General features: G+C 51.6%; 1 protein-coding gene across 3 annotated transcripts; it reads left to right on the forward strand.

Moving 5' to 3' along the window:
* Positions 1 to 222: 222 nt before the first annotated feature.
* ANKRD13D (ankyrin repeat domain 13D) lies at positions 223 to 17,194 on the forward strand. 3 transcript variants are annotated; one of them, XM_066252183.1, is made up of 15 exons: positions 223 to 715; positions 1,260 to 1,395; positions 1,501 to 1,625; positions 2,428 to 2,473; positions 2,556 to 2,699; positions 2,944 to 3,127; positions 13,777 to 13,843; positions 14,233 to 14,314; positions 14,532 to 14,593; positions 14,687 to 14,817; positions 15,638 to 15,795; positions 15,922 to 16,038; positions 16,121 to 16,284; positions 16,364 to 16,455; positions 16,794 to 17,194. In XM_066252183.1, exons 1-15 carry the CDS (start codon positions 626 to 628, stop codon positions 17,005 to 17,007), a joined length of 1,812 nt encoding a protein of 603 aa, XP_066108280.1. In that variant the 5' UTR covers positions 223 to 625; the 3' UTR covers positions 17,008 to 17,194. The 3 variants fall into 3 exon arrangements, with proteins under 3 accessions (XP_066108280.1, XP_066108279.1, XP_066108281.1); XM_066252182.1 differs by having other exon boundaries at positions 225 to 715; positions 2,938 to 3,127; positions 16,794 to 17,193; XM_066252184.1 differs by having other exon boundaries at positions 225 to 715; positions 2,938 to 3,127; positions 16,364 to 16,479; positions 16,794 to 16,929.
* The last annotated feature ends 110 nt before the right edge of the window (positions 17,195 to 17,304 follow it).

Raw genomic sequence — 17,304 nt, forward strand, 5'->3', positions numbered from 1 at the left:
ACCAGGAGGACTGCCGGAGAAATATGGTAACTAAGGGGCAACAGAACCGCGGCCCGCTGCGCGCGCAAGTCCCGGGGTTCTAGTCCCCGCCCCTCGCCGTGCCGCCCCACCCGGGACCCCCTCCTTCCTCTGAGGGACCCGCAAGGAGTTCTGCACTGGGCCTGGGGCGCCCCCTGCAGGCCGCGGACGGAGCTGTAGCCAGGCCCCGCCTTCCGGACAGCCCTCTGCAGACCCTGGTTCCGGCGCGGCCGGGTGGAGAGCTGGGCCTGGCTTCTCTCTGGCGAGCGTAATTGCCACGCACGGCTGCAAGGCCGCGCCCCCCGCCGGACCCCCGCAAGCGCGGGACCCGGTGCGGTTGCTATGGCTGTGGGTGGCAAGGGGGAGCGCGGCCCCACGCCCCGCCCCGCACCTGCTCAGCCCGCCCTCCCGGCCGGCGCTCCCCGCCCCTTGCGCCGCCGCCGCCGCCGGGGCTGCCGCCGAGGCGCGGGGGATCTGGGGCTGCGGTGGGCGTAGTTCGGGAGCCGCGAGGACTCGAGGTGAGGCGGCCGCGCCAGGCCGAAGCCCAGGCAGAGCTGGACCGCCCTCGCCACGCCCGCCCGCCCGGGATGCAGCTCTGAGGCCCAGCATGGCCGGCCCGGGCCCCACCTTCCCGCTGCACCGGCTCGTCTGGGCGAACCGGCACCGCGAACTGGAGGCCGCCCTGCACAGCCGCCAGGTGAGGCCCGTCGGGCACCCGGGCCGTCCTCCGGGCCCTCCACCCAAAGCCGTGGCCTCCATCCTGGAGGCCTCGTCCCTGCTCAGCGCTGCAGCCGCTTCCCGGCTCAGCCTCCCCGGCCGGATCGAAGCCGAGGTGACCTGCCCCCCTCGCTGGAGCCTCTGGCCTAGGCTCCCCAGGCTGGGCCTCGCCCGCCTCCCCGCTTCATGCTTCATCTAGCCCCTGACCTCTCGCTGCACCACCTCTGAGCCAGGATGTGACCGAACAGCCCCGGTCCAAACTCTTGACGTCTGCAGCTCTGCCTCTGCCTGCCCAGGCCCCACCACTGGGCCCCCAGCTCTATCCCTGGAAGAACACAGGAGAGGTGGGCAGGCCCTTCACGCCTGTCCCTTCCCCATCCCCGCAGGGACAACCAGGGCATTTTTTGCCATTTCCCCTGCCTGTCTGCATTATTTCCCACAGGGACTCCCAACCCTGTTCAGCCCAGTGGTCTTAGCTCTGTCTCTCCCTACATGCCCGGTGTTGAGTGTCCCATCTCCCCCAGCACGACATTGAACAGGAGGACCCCCGGGGGCGCACCCCTCTGGAGCTGGCTGTGTCCCTAGGGAACCTGGAGTCTGTGAGAGTCCTCCTTCGACACAATGCCAACGTGGGCAAAGAGAGCTGCCAGGGCTGGGCAGGTACTGCAGAGGGCAAAGGGGTTCCCCTGAGGCTGACGCAGGGTTGATGAGTGACCAGGCCTGGGGCCATCAAAAGAGTGCCCCTCAGTAGCTTGGTGCTCCCAGTCCTGCAGGAGGCAGTCAGCACTGGGGACCCCGAGATGGTGCAGCTGGTGCTCCAGTATCGGGACTATCAGAGGGCCACACAGAGGCTGGCTGGCATTCCAGAATTGCTCAACAAACTCCGCCAGGTACGGCAGGGCACAGAGGTGTGGCCAGTAAGGAGTGGGGTGCCATGGCAGGGGGCTATGACAGACGGCATGGGGGTCACCTGGTTGTGCATGCTCTTGGTCCTTAGAAGGACACCAAGCATCTACAGCAGGCTTTCCCAACACTGTCGTTAAAGTCCCTCTCTTTCGACCCTACTTCAAGGTCACATAGGAAAGAGAGGGGCACAGGCCCACCGGACGGGAGTGGGCCCTTTGGGAGAAAAGCCTTTGCCGGCATTGAGGGGTCTCCTGGTGCCAGTAATCTCATCAGAAGTTCAGACCAAGGACTTCCTGGTGAATATAGATTTTCTGGAGGAAGAATTTCATCCGATTCCGCGGATGTGGCCTGGACTTCTAGAATATGCTTCTCAAAGTGCACAGAGTACGGAGGGGAAGTTTAGAGAGCCCACTACCTCCTGCCCCCCACCCTAGGGGCAGGCCTAGAGGGGGGTCCCTGTGCTCCCTTTAGAGATAAGGATTTGGGAGCCCAAAGCAGGCAGGACTTCCCCCAGAACCCCACAGTAGGCCAGTGGCTGGGTTGAGACTGGCCCCCAGACCTCCAGATACTTACAGCCTGATTACTCGAAGAACTTTTTAGGGCCCCTCTTGGCCCACCCTTTGCTGGGTGGGGTTTGGTTGTGGTGGGGGCATCACAGGGCTGTGGCAGTGCACCAGGACTTGCTGCAGGGCTGGGCTCCGAGAGGGGGGCTGCAGACAAGGAGCTGCCCAGACCCCTGGCCCCCAGCGCTAGGCAGGACTCTGCAGGCGCTCTGGTTTCTCCCAGGCCCCCGATTTCTACGTGGAGATGAAGTGGGAGTTCACCAGCTGGGGTGAGTGGGGACTGCCCGGCTTTCCTGGGCCTGGGCTAGGACCTTTGGAAAAGACCCCTAGTGACCTCCACGCCCCCTGCAGTTCCCCTTGTGTCCAAGATGTGCCCCAGCGATGTGTACCGTGTGTGGAAGCGGGGTGAGAGCCTGAGGGTGGACACTAGTCTCTTGGGCTTCGAGCACATGACCTGGCAACGTGGCCGGAGAAGCTTCATCTTCAAGGGCCAGGGTGAGCTCTGGGGGACCACTGTGGGCGCCTGAGATCTTCCTGTGGCCTGGGAGGGCCATGCTGTCCTTTCTCTCCACTTTCCAAAGGTAGAAGCAGAGGTTGGGGGTGACGGGGACACAGGGGCCGAGGCTGTGCCCACTTAGCAGCAGGTGGCAGAGGGCACTCTGAAGGCCTTACACCTATTGCCGAGGGCCTAGCACTGATTTGCCCTCCTCCTTACGCCCCCACCGGCTGGCAGAGGCAGGTGCCCTGGTGATGGAAGTGGACCACGACCGGCAGGTGGTGCACACAGAGACGCTGGGGCTCGCCCTGCAGGAGCCTGAAGCACTGCTGGCCGCCATGCGGCCCAGTGAGGAGCATGTAGCCAGTCGCCTCACCTCTCCTATCGTCTCCACCCACCTGGACACTCGAAATGTGGCCTTTGAGAGGTTAGTTGGGGCCTGGCCATGTGGTGGCAGTGCCCTTGAGGCTCCTGGTTCAGGCCTCTGGGAGGCTTGAGCCACTTGCGGAGACTACTCAGATGGGGACTGGGAGGTCACTGCAAGCCCAGTGTCCCCAGCAAGAGTGGTCACCTGTGGCAACGTTCAAGCAGCCTGTGCATGCCTGTCCCTACTGGTAGCTGGCTTCCTGGGGAAGAAGCTAGGTCAGGGTGTGCCCAGTTTCTTGACCCCTGACCTTGCATATTTTCCCATGAAAGCAAGGCAAGCTGTGTGTGCCCAAGTTGGCTCCTCAGTTGTACAGCTGTGTCTGAACCAGAGCGGGTAGCCCGAGAGCCTGACCCTTATGGGCAGATTGTTATTTCTATGACACAGATGCCCCGTTCCAATAACAGACTTCAGAAATACTTGAAAAACCAGTTATATTATGATATAAGTTTCACATACCACCCACTTTACCTATTTCAAGTGTACAATGCAGTGGTACATTTTTAATATATTCACAGATAAGCAACCATCACCACAGTCAATTTTAGGACTTTCATCACCTCCAAAAGAAACCCTGTATCCTTTACCCATCAATTCCCCCTAGCCCCAGGCAACGACTGATCTGTTCTCTGTCTGTATAGATTTGCCTGTCCTGGACACTTGCTATGAATGGAATCATATAATATGTGGCCTTTTGTAACTGGCTTTCACTGAACATAATGTTCTCAAGTTTCATCCAACTTGTAGCATATAACTACTTCATTTGTTTTTATGGCTAAATACATTGTATGACTGTGGCACATCTTGTTTATTCACTTGTCCGTTGCCAGATATTAGGATTGTTTCTACCTTTTGACCATTATGAAAACTGCAGTGTACAAATTTTTGTTTGGACACATATGTCTGGACATGGGTATCTATACCTAGGCGAGGATTTGCTGGGTCATGTGGTAACTGGATGTTTAATTGTTTGAGGAACTGCCTGGCTGTTTACCAAAGGGGCTGTAGCATTTTATATTCTCACCAGCAGTGTGGAAGGAGTCCAGTTCTCCCCAGTGTGTGGGGTCCAATTTCTCCACATCCTCCCTGACGCTAACTGTTCGCTTGTTTATTTATTTTTGGGTTATAACCATCCTATTGGGTGTGAAGTGGTGTCTCATGGTGGTTTTGATTTGCATTTCCTTAGTGACTAATGATGCTGAGCATCTTTTCACATGTTATTTGGCCATTTGCATGTCTTCTTTGTAGATACTCTATTCAGATCCTTTGCCCATTAAAAGAAAATGGGTTATCTTTTTATTATTGAGTTGTAAGAGTGCTTTATAAATTCTAGCTGTGAGTTCCTTATAAGATACATGATTTGCAAACATTCTCTCCTGTCCTGTAGGTTGTCCTTTCATTTCTTGATGGTGTACTTTGAAGCAGAGAAGTGTTTCATTTTCATGAAGTCCAGTCTGCCTGTTTTTTCTTCCGTTGCTTATACTTTTAGTTTCATAGTGAGCAATACTTTGCCAAACCCAAAGCAATGAAGTTTTTTTTTTGTTTTTTTTTACAGAGACAGAGAGAGTCAGAGGGATAGATAGCGACAGACAGACAGGAACGGAGAGAGATGAGAAGCATCAATCATCAGTTTTTCGTTGCGACACCTTAGTTGTTCACTGATTGCTTTCTCGTATGTGCCTTGACCGTGGGCCTTCAGCAGACCGAGTAACCCCTTTGCTCAAGCCAGCAACCTTGGGTCCAAGCTGGTGAGCTTTGCTCAAACCAAATGAGCCCGCGCTCAAGCTGGCAACTCAGGGTCTCGAACCTGGGTCCTCCCCATCCCAGTTCGACGCTCTATCCACTGCACCACCGCCTGGTCAGGCAAGGCTAGTACTTTATATTCATATTAATAAGGGATATTGGTCTGTAGTTTTTTTGTTTTTTTTCTTGTGATGTCTTTGTCTGGTTTTAGTATCTGGGCCTCATAGGATAAGTTAGACAGTATTACTTCCTTATCTATTTTTTGCAAGAGTTTTTGTGAGTAATTGGTATTTTTTTTTTTTTTTTGCAGAGACAGAGAGAGAGTCAGAGAGAGGGATAGACAGGGACAGACAGACAGGAACGGAGAGAGATGAGAAGCATCAATCATTAGTTTTTCATTGCGCGTTGCAACACCTTAGTTATTCATTGATTGCTTTCTCATATGTGCCCTGACCGCGGGCCTTCAGCAGACTGAGCAACCCCTTGCTGGAGCCAGCGACCTTGGGTTCAAGTCGGTGAGCTTTTTGCTTAAACCAGATGAGCCCGCGCTCAAGTTGGCGACCTCGGGGTCTCGAACTTGGGTCTTCGTCATCCCAGTCCGGCCTTCTATCCACTGCGCCACCGCCTGGTCAGGCTGGTATTAATTCTTTAAAAAAATATTTTTTATATATTGATTTTAGAGAGAATAAGGGAGAGAGAAGAGAGAGAGAAATATTGATTTGTTGTTCCACTTATTTATGTATTCATTTGTTGGTTCTTATATGTGCCCTGATGGGAGATTGAACCTATAACCTTGACCTATTGGGAAGATGCTCTAACCAACTGAGCTATCCCATCAGGGCCTAATTCTTCTTTAAACATTTGGTGGAATTCATTGGTGAAGTCATCTGGGCCAGCTTTTCTTTGTGGGTAGTTATTTTATTACCACTTCAATCTCTTTACTTGTTACAGGTATACTAAATTATTTTTGCTTGAGTTTGTTTTGGTAGTTTTTGTCCATTTAGGATTTGTCCATTTCATCTAAATTATCTCATTTGTTTGGGTACAATTGTTCATTGTTTTTTTGTTTTTGTTTTTAAGTGAGAAGAGGGGAGGTAGAGGGACAGACTCCCATATGCGCCCTGACCAGGATCCACCTGGCAACCCTCATCTGGGGCCGAATCAACTGAGCTATCCACAGCAACTGAGGCTGCTGCTTGGACAAACTCAGTAGCCAGGGGTAGAGAGAAAGAAGGGGCAGAAGGAGGGGGAAAGAAGCAGATGGTCACTTCTCACGTGTGCCCTGATCAGGGATTGAACCCGGGACATCCACCTATGTTCTATCCACTGAGTCATCCAGCCAGGGCCTTATTGTATTTTTTTAAATTAATTTTAATGGGGTGACATTGATAAATCAGGGTACATATGTTCAGAGAAAACATCTCTACGTTATTTTGACATTTGATTATGCTGCATTCCCATCACCCAAAGTCCAGTTGTCTTCTGTCACCTTCTAAATGGTTTTCTTTGTGTCCCGCCCCTCCCCCAACCCCCTCCTTCTCCTTCCCCCACCCCGTAACCCCTGCACTCTTGTCCATGTCTCTGAGTCTCATTTTTATGTCCCACTTATATATGGGATCATACAGTTCTTAGTTTTTTCTGATTTACTTATTTCGTTCAGTATAATGTTATCAAGGTCCATCCATGTTGTTGTAAATGATCCGATGTCATCATTTCTTATGGCTAAGTAGTATTCCATAGTATATATGTACCAAAGCTTTTTAATCCACTTGTCCACTGACGGACACTTGGGCTGTTTCCAGATCTTCACTATTGTGAACAATGCTGCCATAAACATGGGGGTGCATTTTTTCTTTTCAAACAGTGCTATGGTGTTTTTGGGGTATATTCCTAAAAGTGGTATAGATGGGTCAAAAGGCAGTTCGATTTTTAATTTCTTGAAGAATCTCCATACTGTTTTCCACAGTGGCTACACCAGTCTGTATTCCCACCAGCAGTGTAAGAGGCTTCCCTTTTCTCCACATCCTCGCCGGCACTTACTCTGTGTTGTTTTGTTGATGAGAGCCATTCTGACTGGTGTGAGGTGATATCTCATTGTGGTTTTAATTTGCATTTCTCTAATTAGTGATGTTGAGCATTTTTTCATATGCCTATTGGCCATCTGTATGTCCTCTTTGGAGAAGTGTCTATTCATTTCTTTCGCCCATTTTTTGATTGGATTGTTTGTCTTCCTGGTATTGAGTTTTACAAGTTCTTTATACATTTTGGTTATTAACCCTTTATCAGATGTATTGTCAAATATATATTCTCCCACTGTGTAGTTTGTCTTTTTATTCTGTTCTTATTGTCTTTAGCTGTGCAGAAGCTTTTTTTTTTAAAATAAATAAATTTTTATTTTAATGGGGTGACATCAATAAATCAGGGTACATACATTCAAAGAAAACATTTTCAGGTTATCTTGTCATTTAGTTCTGTTGCATACCCATCACCCGAAGAGAGATTGTCCTCCGCCACCCTCCATCCAGTTCTCTCTCTACCCCTCCTCCTCCCCCTCTCCCTCTTTCCCTCCCCCCACCCCCCGTAACCACCACACTCCTGTCCATGCCTCTTAGTCTCGCTTTTATGTCCCACCAATGTATGGAATCCTGCAGTTACTGTTTTTTTCTGATTCGCTTATTTCACCCCGCACAATGCTACCAAGACTCCACCATTCCGCTGTAAGTGATCCGATGTCATCATTTCTCCTAGCTGAATAGTATACCATGGTGTATATGTGCCCCATCTTCTTCATCCAGTCCTCTATTTTTTTTTTTTTTTGCATTTATTCTGAAGCTGGAAACAGGGAGAGACAGTCAGACAGACTCCCGCATGCGCCCGACCGGGATCCACCCGGCACGCCCACCAGGGGCGATGCTCTGCCCACCAGGGGGCGATGCTCTGCCCATCCTGGGTGTCGCCATGTTGTGACCAGAGCCACTCTAGCGCCTGAGGCAGTGGCCACAGAGCCATCCCCAGCGCCCGGGCCATCTTTGCTCCAATGGAGCCTTGGCTGCAGGAGGGGAAGAGAGAGACAGAGAGGAAGGCGCGGCGGAGGGGTGGAGAAGCAAATGGGCGCTTCTCCTGTGTGCCCTGGCGGGGAATTGAACCCGGGTCCTGCGCACGCTAGGCCGACGCTCTACCGCTGAGCCAACCGGCCAGGGCCCCTCTATTTTTTTTTTACAGTGATTAAAAGCCTTTAAGCAAACTCTTGGCCAATACAGCAAGAATCCATAAAAGAGTAGTGTCCTTAACATGTTCACCAAGACCAAGTTGGCCCCATCACCATGCCAAATCCCTGAAAAATGCAACCCAACCACAGTTCAGTCTGTTAGGAGCTGTCACAGGGAGCAGGAGTCCAGGAAAGTTCCCCACAGGAAAAGTCCGCATGGCACTGGAATTGTTGTCACCATTCTATACTTTGCAGCTTATGTCCAAGTCCCAATGACCGCTGCTTCTAGCTGGTAATGATTCAGGTAGACTGGAATGCAGAAGCTTTTTAGTTTGATATAGTCCTATTTGTTTATCCTGTCTTATTTCCCTTGCCCGTGGAGATAAATCGGCAAATATGATATATTGCTGCGAGAGATGTCGGAGAGCTTACTGCCTATGTTTTCTTCTAAGATACTTATGGTTTCACGGCTTACATTTAAGTCATTTAACCATTTTGAGGTTATTTTTGTGAATGGTGTAAGTTGATGGTCTAGTTTCATTTTTTTGCAGGTAGCTGTCCAATTTTCCCAACACCATTTATTAAAGAGGCTGTCTTCACTCCATTGTATGCTTTTACCTCCTTTGTCAAATATCAGCTGTCCATAGAGTTGTGGGTTTATTTCTGGGTTCTCTGTTCTGTTCCATTGATCTATATGCCTGTTCTTATGCCAGTATCAGGCTGTTTTGAATACAATGGCCTTGTAGTATAACTTGATATCCAGAAGTGTGATACCTCCCACTTTATTCTTCCTTTTCAAGATTGCTGAGGCTATTCGTGTTCTCTTTTGGTTCCATATAAAGTTTTGGAATATGTATTCTATATCTTTGAAGTAAGTCATTGGTATTTTAATTGGTATTGCATTGAGTTTATAAATTGCTTTGGGTAATATAGACATTTATTGTATTTTTTTATAAACCTTTTTATTTCTGTAAAATCAGTAGCGATGGCCCTCATTCATTTCTTATTTTAGTAATTTGAGTCTTGTCTCTCAGCCAATCGCGGTAAAGTTTATTGGTCAGTTTTATTAATCTTTTCAAAAAACTAGCTTTTGGTTTAATTGATTTTCTCTATTATTTTTCTTTTTTTAATTTTTTTCTTTATTGATTTTAGTGAAAGAGGCAGGGAGAGGGGAAGAGAGAGAGAGAGAGAGAGAGAGATACAGAAACATTAATCTGTTCTTGTATGTGCCCTGGCCAGGGATTGAACCAGCAACCTCTGTGCTTTGGGACAGTACTCTTAACCAACTGAGCTCTCTGGCCAGGGCTTTATTTTTTTTCTATTCTGTATTTTAGTAATTTTTCTCTAATATTTATTATTTCTCTTCTTTTGCTTGCTGTGGGTTTACTGTGTTCTTTTCCTAGTATCTTAATATGGAAGGTTAGGTTATTGATTTGCAATTTCTTCTTTCTTAATACAGTCATGTACAACTATGAATTTCACTCTAAGCCAGGGGTCCTCAAACTACGGCCCACGGGCCGCATGCGGCCCCTTGAGGCCATTTATCCGGCCCCCACCGCAATTCCAGAAGGGGCACCTCTTTCATTGGTGGTCAGTGAGAGGAGCACATTGATCATCTCATTAGCCAAAAGCAGGCCCATAGTTCCCATTGAAATACTGGTCAGTTTGTTGATTTAAATTTACTTGTTCTTTATTTTAAATATATTTGTTACCGTTTTGTTTTTTTACTTTAAAATAAGTTATTTGCAGTGTGCATAGGAATTTGTTCATAGTTTTTTTTTTATAGTCCGGCCCTCCAGCGGTCTGAGGGACAGTGAACTGGCCCCCTGTGTAAAAAGTTTGGGGACCCCTGCTCTAAGCACTGCTTTAGCTGTGTTCCATAGTTCTGATATGTTGTATTTTCGTTTCCATTTATCTCAAAGTGTTTTCTCATTTTCCTTTTGGATTTATTGTTTGATTCTTTTGTTATTTAGGAGTTTGTTGTTTGCTTTCCACATATTTGTGAGTTTCCCAAATCTTTTTTTCTGTTATTGAATTCTAATTTCATTCCATTGTGATTGGAGAACATATATAGTGTGACTTCTCTCCATTAAGGCCCTGGCCGGTTGGCTCAGCGGTAGAGCGTTGGCCTGGCGTGCGGGGGACCCGGGTTCCATTCCAGCCAGGGCACACAGGAGAAGCGCCTATTTGCTTCTCCACCCCCCCTTCCTCTCTGTCTCTCTCTTCCCCTCCCGCAGCCAAGGCTCCATTGGAGCAAAGATGGCCCAGGCGCTGGGGATGGCTCCTTGGCCTCTGCCCCAGGTGCTAGAGTGGCTCTGGTCCCGGCAGAGTAACGCCCCGGAGGGGCAGAGCATCGCCCCCTGGTGGGCAGAGCGTTGCCCCTGGTGGGCGTGCCGGGTGGATCCCAGTCGGGCGCATGCGGGAGTCTGTCTGACTGTCTCTCCCCGTTTCCAGCTTCAGAAAAATACAAAAAAAATTTTTTTTTTAATTTTTATTGAATTTATTGGGGTGATAATTGGTTAATAACATTATATAAAGTTTCAGGTACACAATTCTATAATACATCATCTGTATATTATATTGTGTGTTCACTACCCCAAGTCAAGTCTCCTTTTCTTCTTTAAATTTATTTATATTGATTTGAAGAAAGAGAGAAAGGAAGGAAGAGTGAGGGAGGGAGGAGAAAGATGAGAAGCATCAACTTATAATTGCATCTTCGTTGTTCATCAATTGCTTCCTCATACATGCCTTGACTGGGGGGCTCTAGTGAGCCAGGGACCACTTGCTCAAGCCAGCGACGTTGGACTCAAGTCAGTGAGTTTGGGATCATGGTTGATGATCCTGCACTCAAACCAGTGACTTCGCACTCAAGCTGGCAAGCCTGTACTCAAGCCAACAAGCCCATGCTCAAGCATGGTCCCAGAGTTCTGAACACTCTGTCCACTGTGCCACTACTGGTCAGTCTGCTTTTTTTATGGCCCAGCACATGGCCTTTCCTAAAGCGTATTCCATGTGCACTTGAGAAAGAAGTATATTCTGTTGTTGGGTGGAGTGTTCGAAGGAAGTCTGTTCAGTCTGGTTCATAGGACTGTTCAAGTCTTCTCTTTCCTTGTTGATCTTCTGCCTACTCATTCTCTTTTTTTTTTTTTTCATTTTTTTTCTGAAGCTGGAAACGGGGAGAGACAGTCAGACAGACTCCCGCATGCGCCCGACCGGGATCCACCCGGCACGCCCACCAGGGGCGACGCTCTGCCCACCAGGGGGCGATGTTCTGCCCATCCTGGGTGTCGCCATGTAGCGACCAGAGCTACTCCAGCGCCTGAGGCAGAGGCCACAGAGCCAACCCCAGCGCCCGGGCCATCCTTGCTCCAATGGAGCCTCAGCTGCGGGAGGGGAAGAGAGAGACAGAGAGGAAAGCGCGGCGGAGGGGTGGAGAAGCAAATGGGCGCTTCTCCTGTGTGCCCTGGCTGGGAATCGAACCCGGGTCCTGCGCACGCTAGGCCGACGCTCTACCGCTGAGCCAACCGGCCAGGGCTCATTCTCTCCGTTATTGAAAGGGAGGTATTGAAGTCTCCAACTATTGTTGAATCAAACATATTTTTGTTTTTAACTTTTTATTATGGGAAATTTCAGACAAATAGTAGAGAAGAGAGAATAGTATGATATACTTACCACCCAGCCTCAACATTTATCAGCATTTTGTCAATCTTCCTTAATCTTTATTCCCTGATTTTTTTTTATTTATTCATTTTAGAGGAGAGAGAGAGAGAGAGAGAGAGAGAGAGAAGGGGGGAGGAGCAGGAAGCATCAATTCCCATATGTGCCTTGACTGGACAAGCCCAGGATTTTGAACCGGCGACCTCAGCGTTCTATTCCCTGATTTTTTAAAAAATATTTTATTTATTTATTGGTTTTTAGAGAGAGGAAGGGGGAAAAGAGAAACATCAATTTGCTGTTCCATTTATTGATACATTTCTTTTTTTTTTTAAGAACTTTTTATTGTTTGGTTTTTTTTTATAGATAGAGTGAGTCAGAGAGATGGTTAGACAGGGACAGATAGACAGGAACGGAGAGATGAGAAGCATCAATCATTAGTTTTCCGTTGCACGTTGCAACACCATAGTTGTTCATTGATTGCTTTTTCATATGTGCCTTGACTGCGGGCCTTCAGCAGACTGAGTAACCCCTTGCTCGAGCCAGTGACCTTGGGTCCAAGCTGGTGAGCTTTTGTTCAAACCAGATGAGCCCGCTCTCAAGCTGGTGACCTCGGGGTCTCGAACCTGGGTCATTGGCATCCCAGTCTGATGCTCCACCTACTGTGCCACCTCCTGGTCAGGCTGATACATTTCTTGGTTGATTCTTGTACATGCCCTGACTGGGGATCGAACCTACAACCTTGGTGTTTGGGGATGATGCTCTAACCGACTGAACTAGCCAGCCAAAGCCTGGACTGTTTTAAAGCACATCCCAGATGGCATATCCTTACAACGGTAGATATTTTTGCACATGACTCTAACAGAAGGTTTTTTTGTTTTGTTTTGTTTTTTTGTTTTTTTTTTACAGAGGCAGAGATAGACAGGGACAGACAGACAGGAACAGAGAGAGATGAGAAGCATCAATCATCAGTTTCTCGTTGCGCGTTGCGACTTCTTAGTTGTTCATTGATTGCTTTCTCACACGTGCCTTGACCGCGGGCCTTCAGCAGACCGAGTAACCCCCTGCTGGAGCCAGGGACCTTGGGTCCAAGCTGGCGAGCTCTTTGCTCAAGCCAGATGAGCCTGCGTGCGACCTCTGGGGTCTCGAACCTGGGTACTTCCGCATCCCAGTCCGACGCTCTATCCACTGCGCCACCGCCTGGTCAGGCCAGAAGGTTTTTTCTTTATTTTATTTTTTGCGACAAGGAGAGGGACAGATAGGGACAGACAGACAGGAAGGGAGAGAGATGAGAAGCATCAAGTCTTCGTTGTGGCACCTTAGTTGTTCACTGATTGCTTTCTCATATGTGCCTTGACCGGGGGACTACAGCAGACCGAGTGACCCCTTGCTCAAGCCAGCGACCTTGGGCTTCAAACCAGTGACCTTGGGCTCAAGCCTGCGACCATGGGGTCATGTTTATGATCCACACTCAAGCCAGCAACACCATACTCAAGCTGGTGAGCCCATGCTAAAGCCAGTGACCTTGGGGTTTCGAACCTGGGTCCTCTGCGTCCCAATCTGACGCTTTATCCACTGTGCCACCACCTGGTCAGGCTCTTTTTTTTTTTTTTTTTTTTAATTTTTATAAAAGGTTTTTTAACATTTATTTGAGAGAGAGGAAGGGAGAGATAAACATTGATTTATTGTTTCACTTATTTATACATTCATAGGTTGATTCTTGTATGTGCCCTGATGGGGAATCGAACCAGCAACCTTGGACTATTAGGGCTATTGGGCTCTTAGCACCTGAGCCAGGGCTAAATAAAGATGCTTTTAAACTTATCCCCAACACCATTATCATACCTAACAAAATTAACAGCAATTCCTCAGTACTTTCCAGTCCCCAGTCCTTGTTCAGTTGCCCCAGAGGTCCGGGCATCCTCTTCCAGGCCCCTGCATATATCACAGTGAGGAGGCTCATTGAAGGCAGTCTTTGGAAGGGAAAGCTTTGGCTAGGGTTGGGAGGTGCGGATCCTCATGGGCTCCTCCTGATGGTCTGTTTCAGGAACAAATGTGGCATCTGGGGCTGGCGGTCTGAGAAGATGGAAACCGTGAGCGGCTACGAGGCCAAGGCAGGAGAGGCTGGTGGTGGGGGCTGGGGTGGGAGACAAGGGCCGGGAGCTCCCCTGCTTCTCTACACCCATCCTTGTGGAAGGAGAGACAGAGGAACCTGTGGGCTCTAGAAGCCTGGCGCGGCCATGGGGGGGCCTGCACACCCAGCCCCTGCTGCGCATGTAGGGTCCCCCACAGCGTGGGCCCCCACCGAGGCACCGAGATGGAACAACCATTTCCCCTCATGAGTGACTTCCTTGGGTCTGGACCCTGCCACCTCCTCCCCTATGGGGAATGAGATCTCATCTGTTCCTGGGGCCAGGAAGACTTGGGGCCTGTGCTGGTGAGGCTGAGTGTGAGGAACAGGCTCTGAGCCCCCCGTCCCCCCTGTATCCCCCCTTTTCCCCAGGTTTACAGTGCCACAAATGTGGAGCTGGTGACACGCACGCGCACGGAGCACCTCTCTGATCAGGACAAGTCAAGAAGCAAAGGTAAACCCAGGTGCGCCTGCCTGCCGCCCAGTCATATCATGTGGTGGGGTCACCCTGGTCTGAGGGGGCCAGAATATCCAGGACAAGCTGGGAGGTCACCCCATCCCATCTGCTCCATCTCCCACCTGACAGGAGGCTCTCAGGGTGGAGGGAAGGTGAGGACAGTCTGGGGGCAATGGCCTGACATCCTCTTAGGGGCCCCCACGCTTCTCCTTAGGGGGGAAGACTCCGTTCCAGTCCTTCCTCGGGATGGCCCAGCAGCACGCCTCCCACAATGGGGTGAGCTAGGCCTGGGGGTGGGGGCGGGGGGCCTCTGGGCAGGGCCAGGCAGGCACTGTCCTGAGCACTAAGCTGGGTCCTGGGGCCCCCCAGGCTCCTGTGCAGCAGGCAGCCAGCCCCACCAACCCGACAGCCATTTCCCCCGATGAATACTTTGACCCCAACTTCAGCCTGGAGTCTCGGAACATCGGCCGCCCCATCGAGATGTCCAGCAAAGTGCAGAGGTGAGGTCCAGGGACTCACTGGGGACTTCACATAGGTTCCTGTCACATAAGTGCCCACCAGATTGGGGGCCCTGCTCACTCCGCTGACTTCCCTCTCAATTCCACCCCATGGGGACAGGAGCCGGGTCTGTCTTACCCAGGAGCGTCAGCCTCCAGCTTGGGGTTTGGCCCAGAGGACTGGTCACTCTTCTTTGGTGAATGAGTGAATGAATGGGCAGGCGGCACCACCCATGCATTGTTTTCTGTTCATTTTAATGAGCACTAGCTGAGGGTCCCCTTAGAGAAGACTGGGAAGGGCCCACAGCTCTACCACCTCCTGGTGTGTGGCCTGAAGAACTGTCTTCCCCTCTGAGAGTCCGATGTCCTCAGTAAATGAGAAGTCACACTTTGCCATCTGCTCCTGAGTTCTTAAGAGCTGTGACATAGAGCTATGATGGGCCCAGCAGTCCTGACCCATGGGCTATGTGGGACCCAGAAGTACTGCAGAGTATAAAGCCCCGGCCAGCTACAGGCTGTGGAGGAGGACAGGGCTGTGGATGAGGCCCACTGAAGCCAGCAGTCCAGCCTTGCCCTCATCTAGGTGAAGTGAGCTGGCACAAACCACCCTAGGCTCCAGCCTGGGCTTGGATGGGGGCAACTCAGGCCCTAGGGCCAGAAGGACACCCCCTCCTGTGGGAGGCAGGCAGGGGCAGCTGAGTGGAAAAAAGGGTACCCCAAGCCAGGTGGAGGGCAAGAGTAAAGGCAGGTGTCCAGAGTGGGTGGGCTTTAGCAGAGGGACCACCAGAGGTTCCTGACCCACATCCTGTGGTTGGCTGGGCAGATTCAAGGCAACACTGTGGTTGAGTGAGGAGCACCCACTCTCCCTGGGTGACCAGGTGACGCCCATCATTGACCTGATGGCCATCAGCAACGCTCACTTTGCCAAGCTGCGGGACTTCATCACCCTCCGCCTCCCCCCTGGCTTCCCCGTCAAGATTGGTGAGAGGGTGGTGGGTGAGCAGAGGGCCTCAGGCAGCTCCAGGGAGGGGGGTGGATGTGGCCATAGGGGCCAGACCCAGGTGGACCTGTGGCTGCAGTGGCTCAGGCTTGGCTGTCTCTTCACAGAGATTCCCCTTTTCCATGTGCTCAATGCCCGCATCACCTTCAGCAACCTGTGTGGCTGTGATGAGCCCCTGAGCTCGGTGTGGGTGCCGGCCCCCGGCTCTGCCGTGACCAATTCAGGTAGTTCTGCAGAGGGAGGGTGCCGCATGGCTCGCTGGTGTCTGAGTCCTGGGGACTGAGCGTGGCCTCTCCACTGCCCCAGGGAGCCCCGTCCCGTGCGAAGTGGATCCCGCGGTGTTTGAGGTGCCGGAGGGGTACAGTGTGCTGGGGGCGGAGCGCAGCGAGCCCCTCCGCGACGAGGATGACGACCTGCTGCAGTTCGCCATCCAGCAGAGCCTGCTTGAGGCGGGCACGGAGGCGGAGCAGGTGGGGTGCGCGGGCAGGGCTGGGCCCCGGGGGTGGGCAGGGTGGCAGAGGTGACAGCGCTGGGCTCTGGCTGCTGCAGGTGACTGTCTGGGAAGCCCTGACCAACACACGGCCTGGCACCCACCCTCCCCCCCAAGCCACAGCCTATGAGGAGCAGCTTCAGCTGGAGCGGTGAGGTCCTCTGGGACCTAATAGGTTCATGTCTCAGCCCTGCCCTTCTTCAGGGACCCAGCCAGCAGGTGGGGATGGGGGTAGGTAGCAGGGAGGTGCTGGTCCCAGGACCCCACGCCCTCTTCAAGGTCACCTTCCATCGGCATCACTGCCCACCACAGTGGCAGCATGTGGGATGGGAAGACAGGGCCCCCCACCTGGCCTCTTCTCTCTGGTCTCCCAGGCCCCGCTACCCTGTGCTTAACTTTGTCCTCAAAACCACGTCCCAGCCCTTGCCCCCCCCCCCCCCGGCCTCAGTACTCAGCTGCCTGCTCTTCCTCTCGCACCTGCCCTGGAAGGGCCCTCCAGGAAAGCTTGAGGATGTCCGCGGAGCCCAGGGCCCCGGGATCCCCGCACAGGACGCCCCCAGCCCCAGCCGCCCCAAGCTTTGAGGAGCAGCTACGCCTGGCCCTGGAGTTGTCCTCGCGAGAACAGGAGGAGCGGGAGCGGCGAGGGCAGCAGGAGGAGGAAGACTTGCAGCGGATCCTGCGCCTCTCACTCACAGAGCACTGAGCTCTGAGCACTGGTCCCCGCCCCTGGGAGGGCTTCCGGGCCACGCCCCCACCCGCTTTTGTAATTTATTTATTTATAAACTGTCTGCTGCTGAGTTTGGGGCCTGGAGCCCAGGGGGGTGGGCTTGCATTGGAGACCAAGATGGAAATAAAGAGACCTTCAGCAGCGGGCTTGCTCTGCTCAATAGGGGGAGTAAACTGAGGAGCGACACTGTGGGCAATGGCCTCAGACCTCAGTTCGTATCCTGGCTGCGGCCCCTTTAGCCTCTCTCAACCTCAATTTATTTTTTATTTTATT

This window comes from Saccopteryx bilineata, chromosome 1 (genome assembly GCF_036850765.1).
Source record: "Saccopteryx bilineata isolate mSacBil1 chromosome 1, mSacBil1_pri_phased_curated, whole genome shotgun sequence".
Lineage (NCBI taxonomy): Eukaryota > Metazoa > Chordata > Mammalia > Chiroptera > Emballonuridae > Saccopteryx > Saccopteryx bilineata.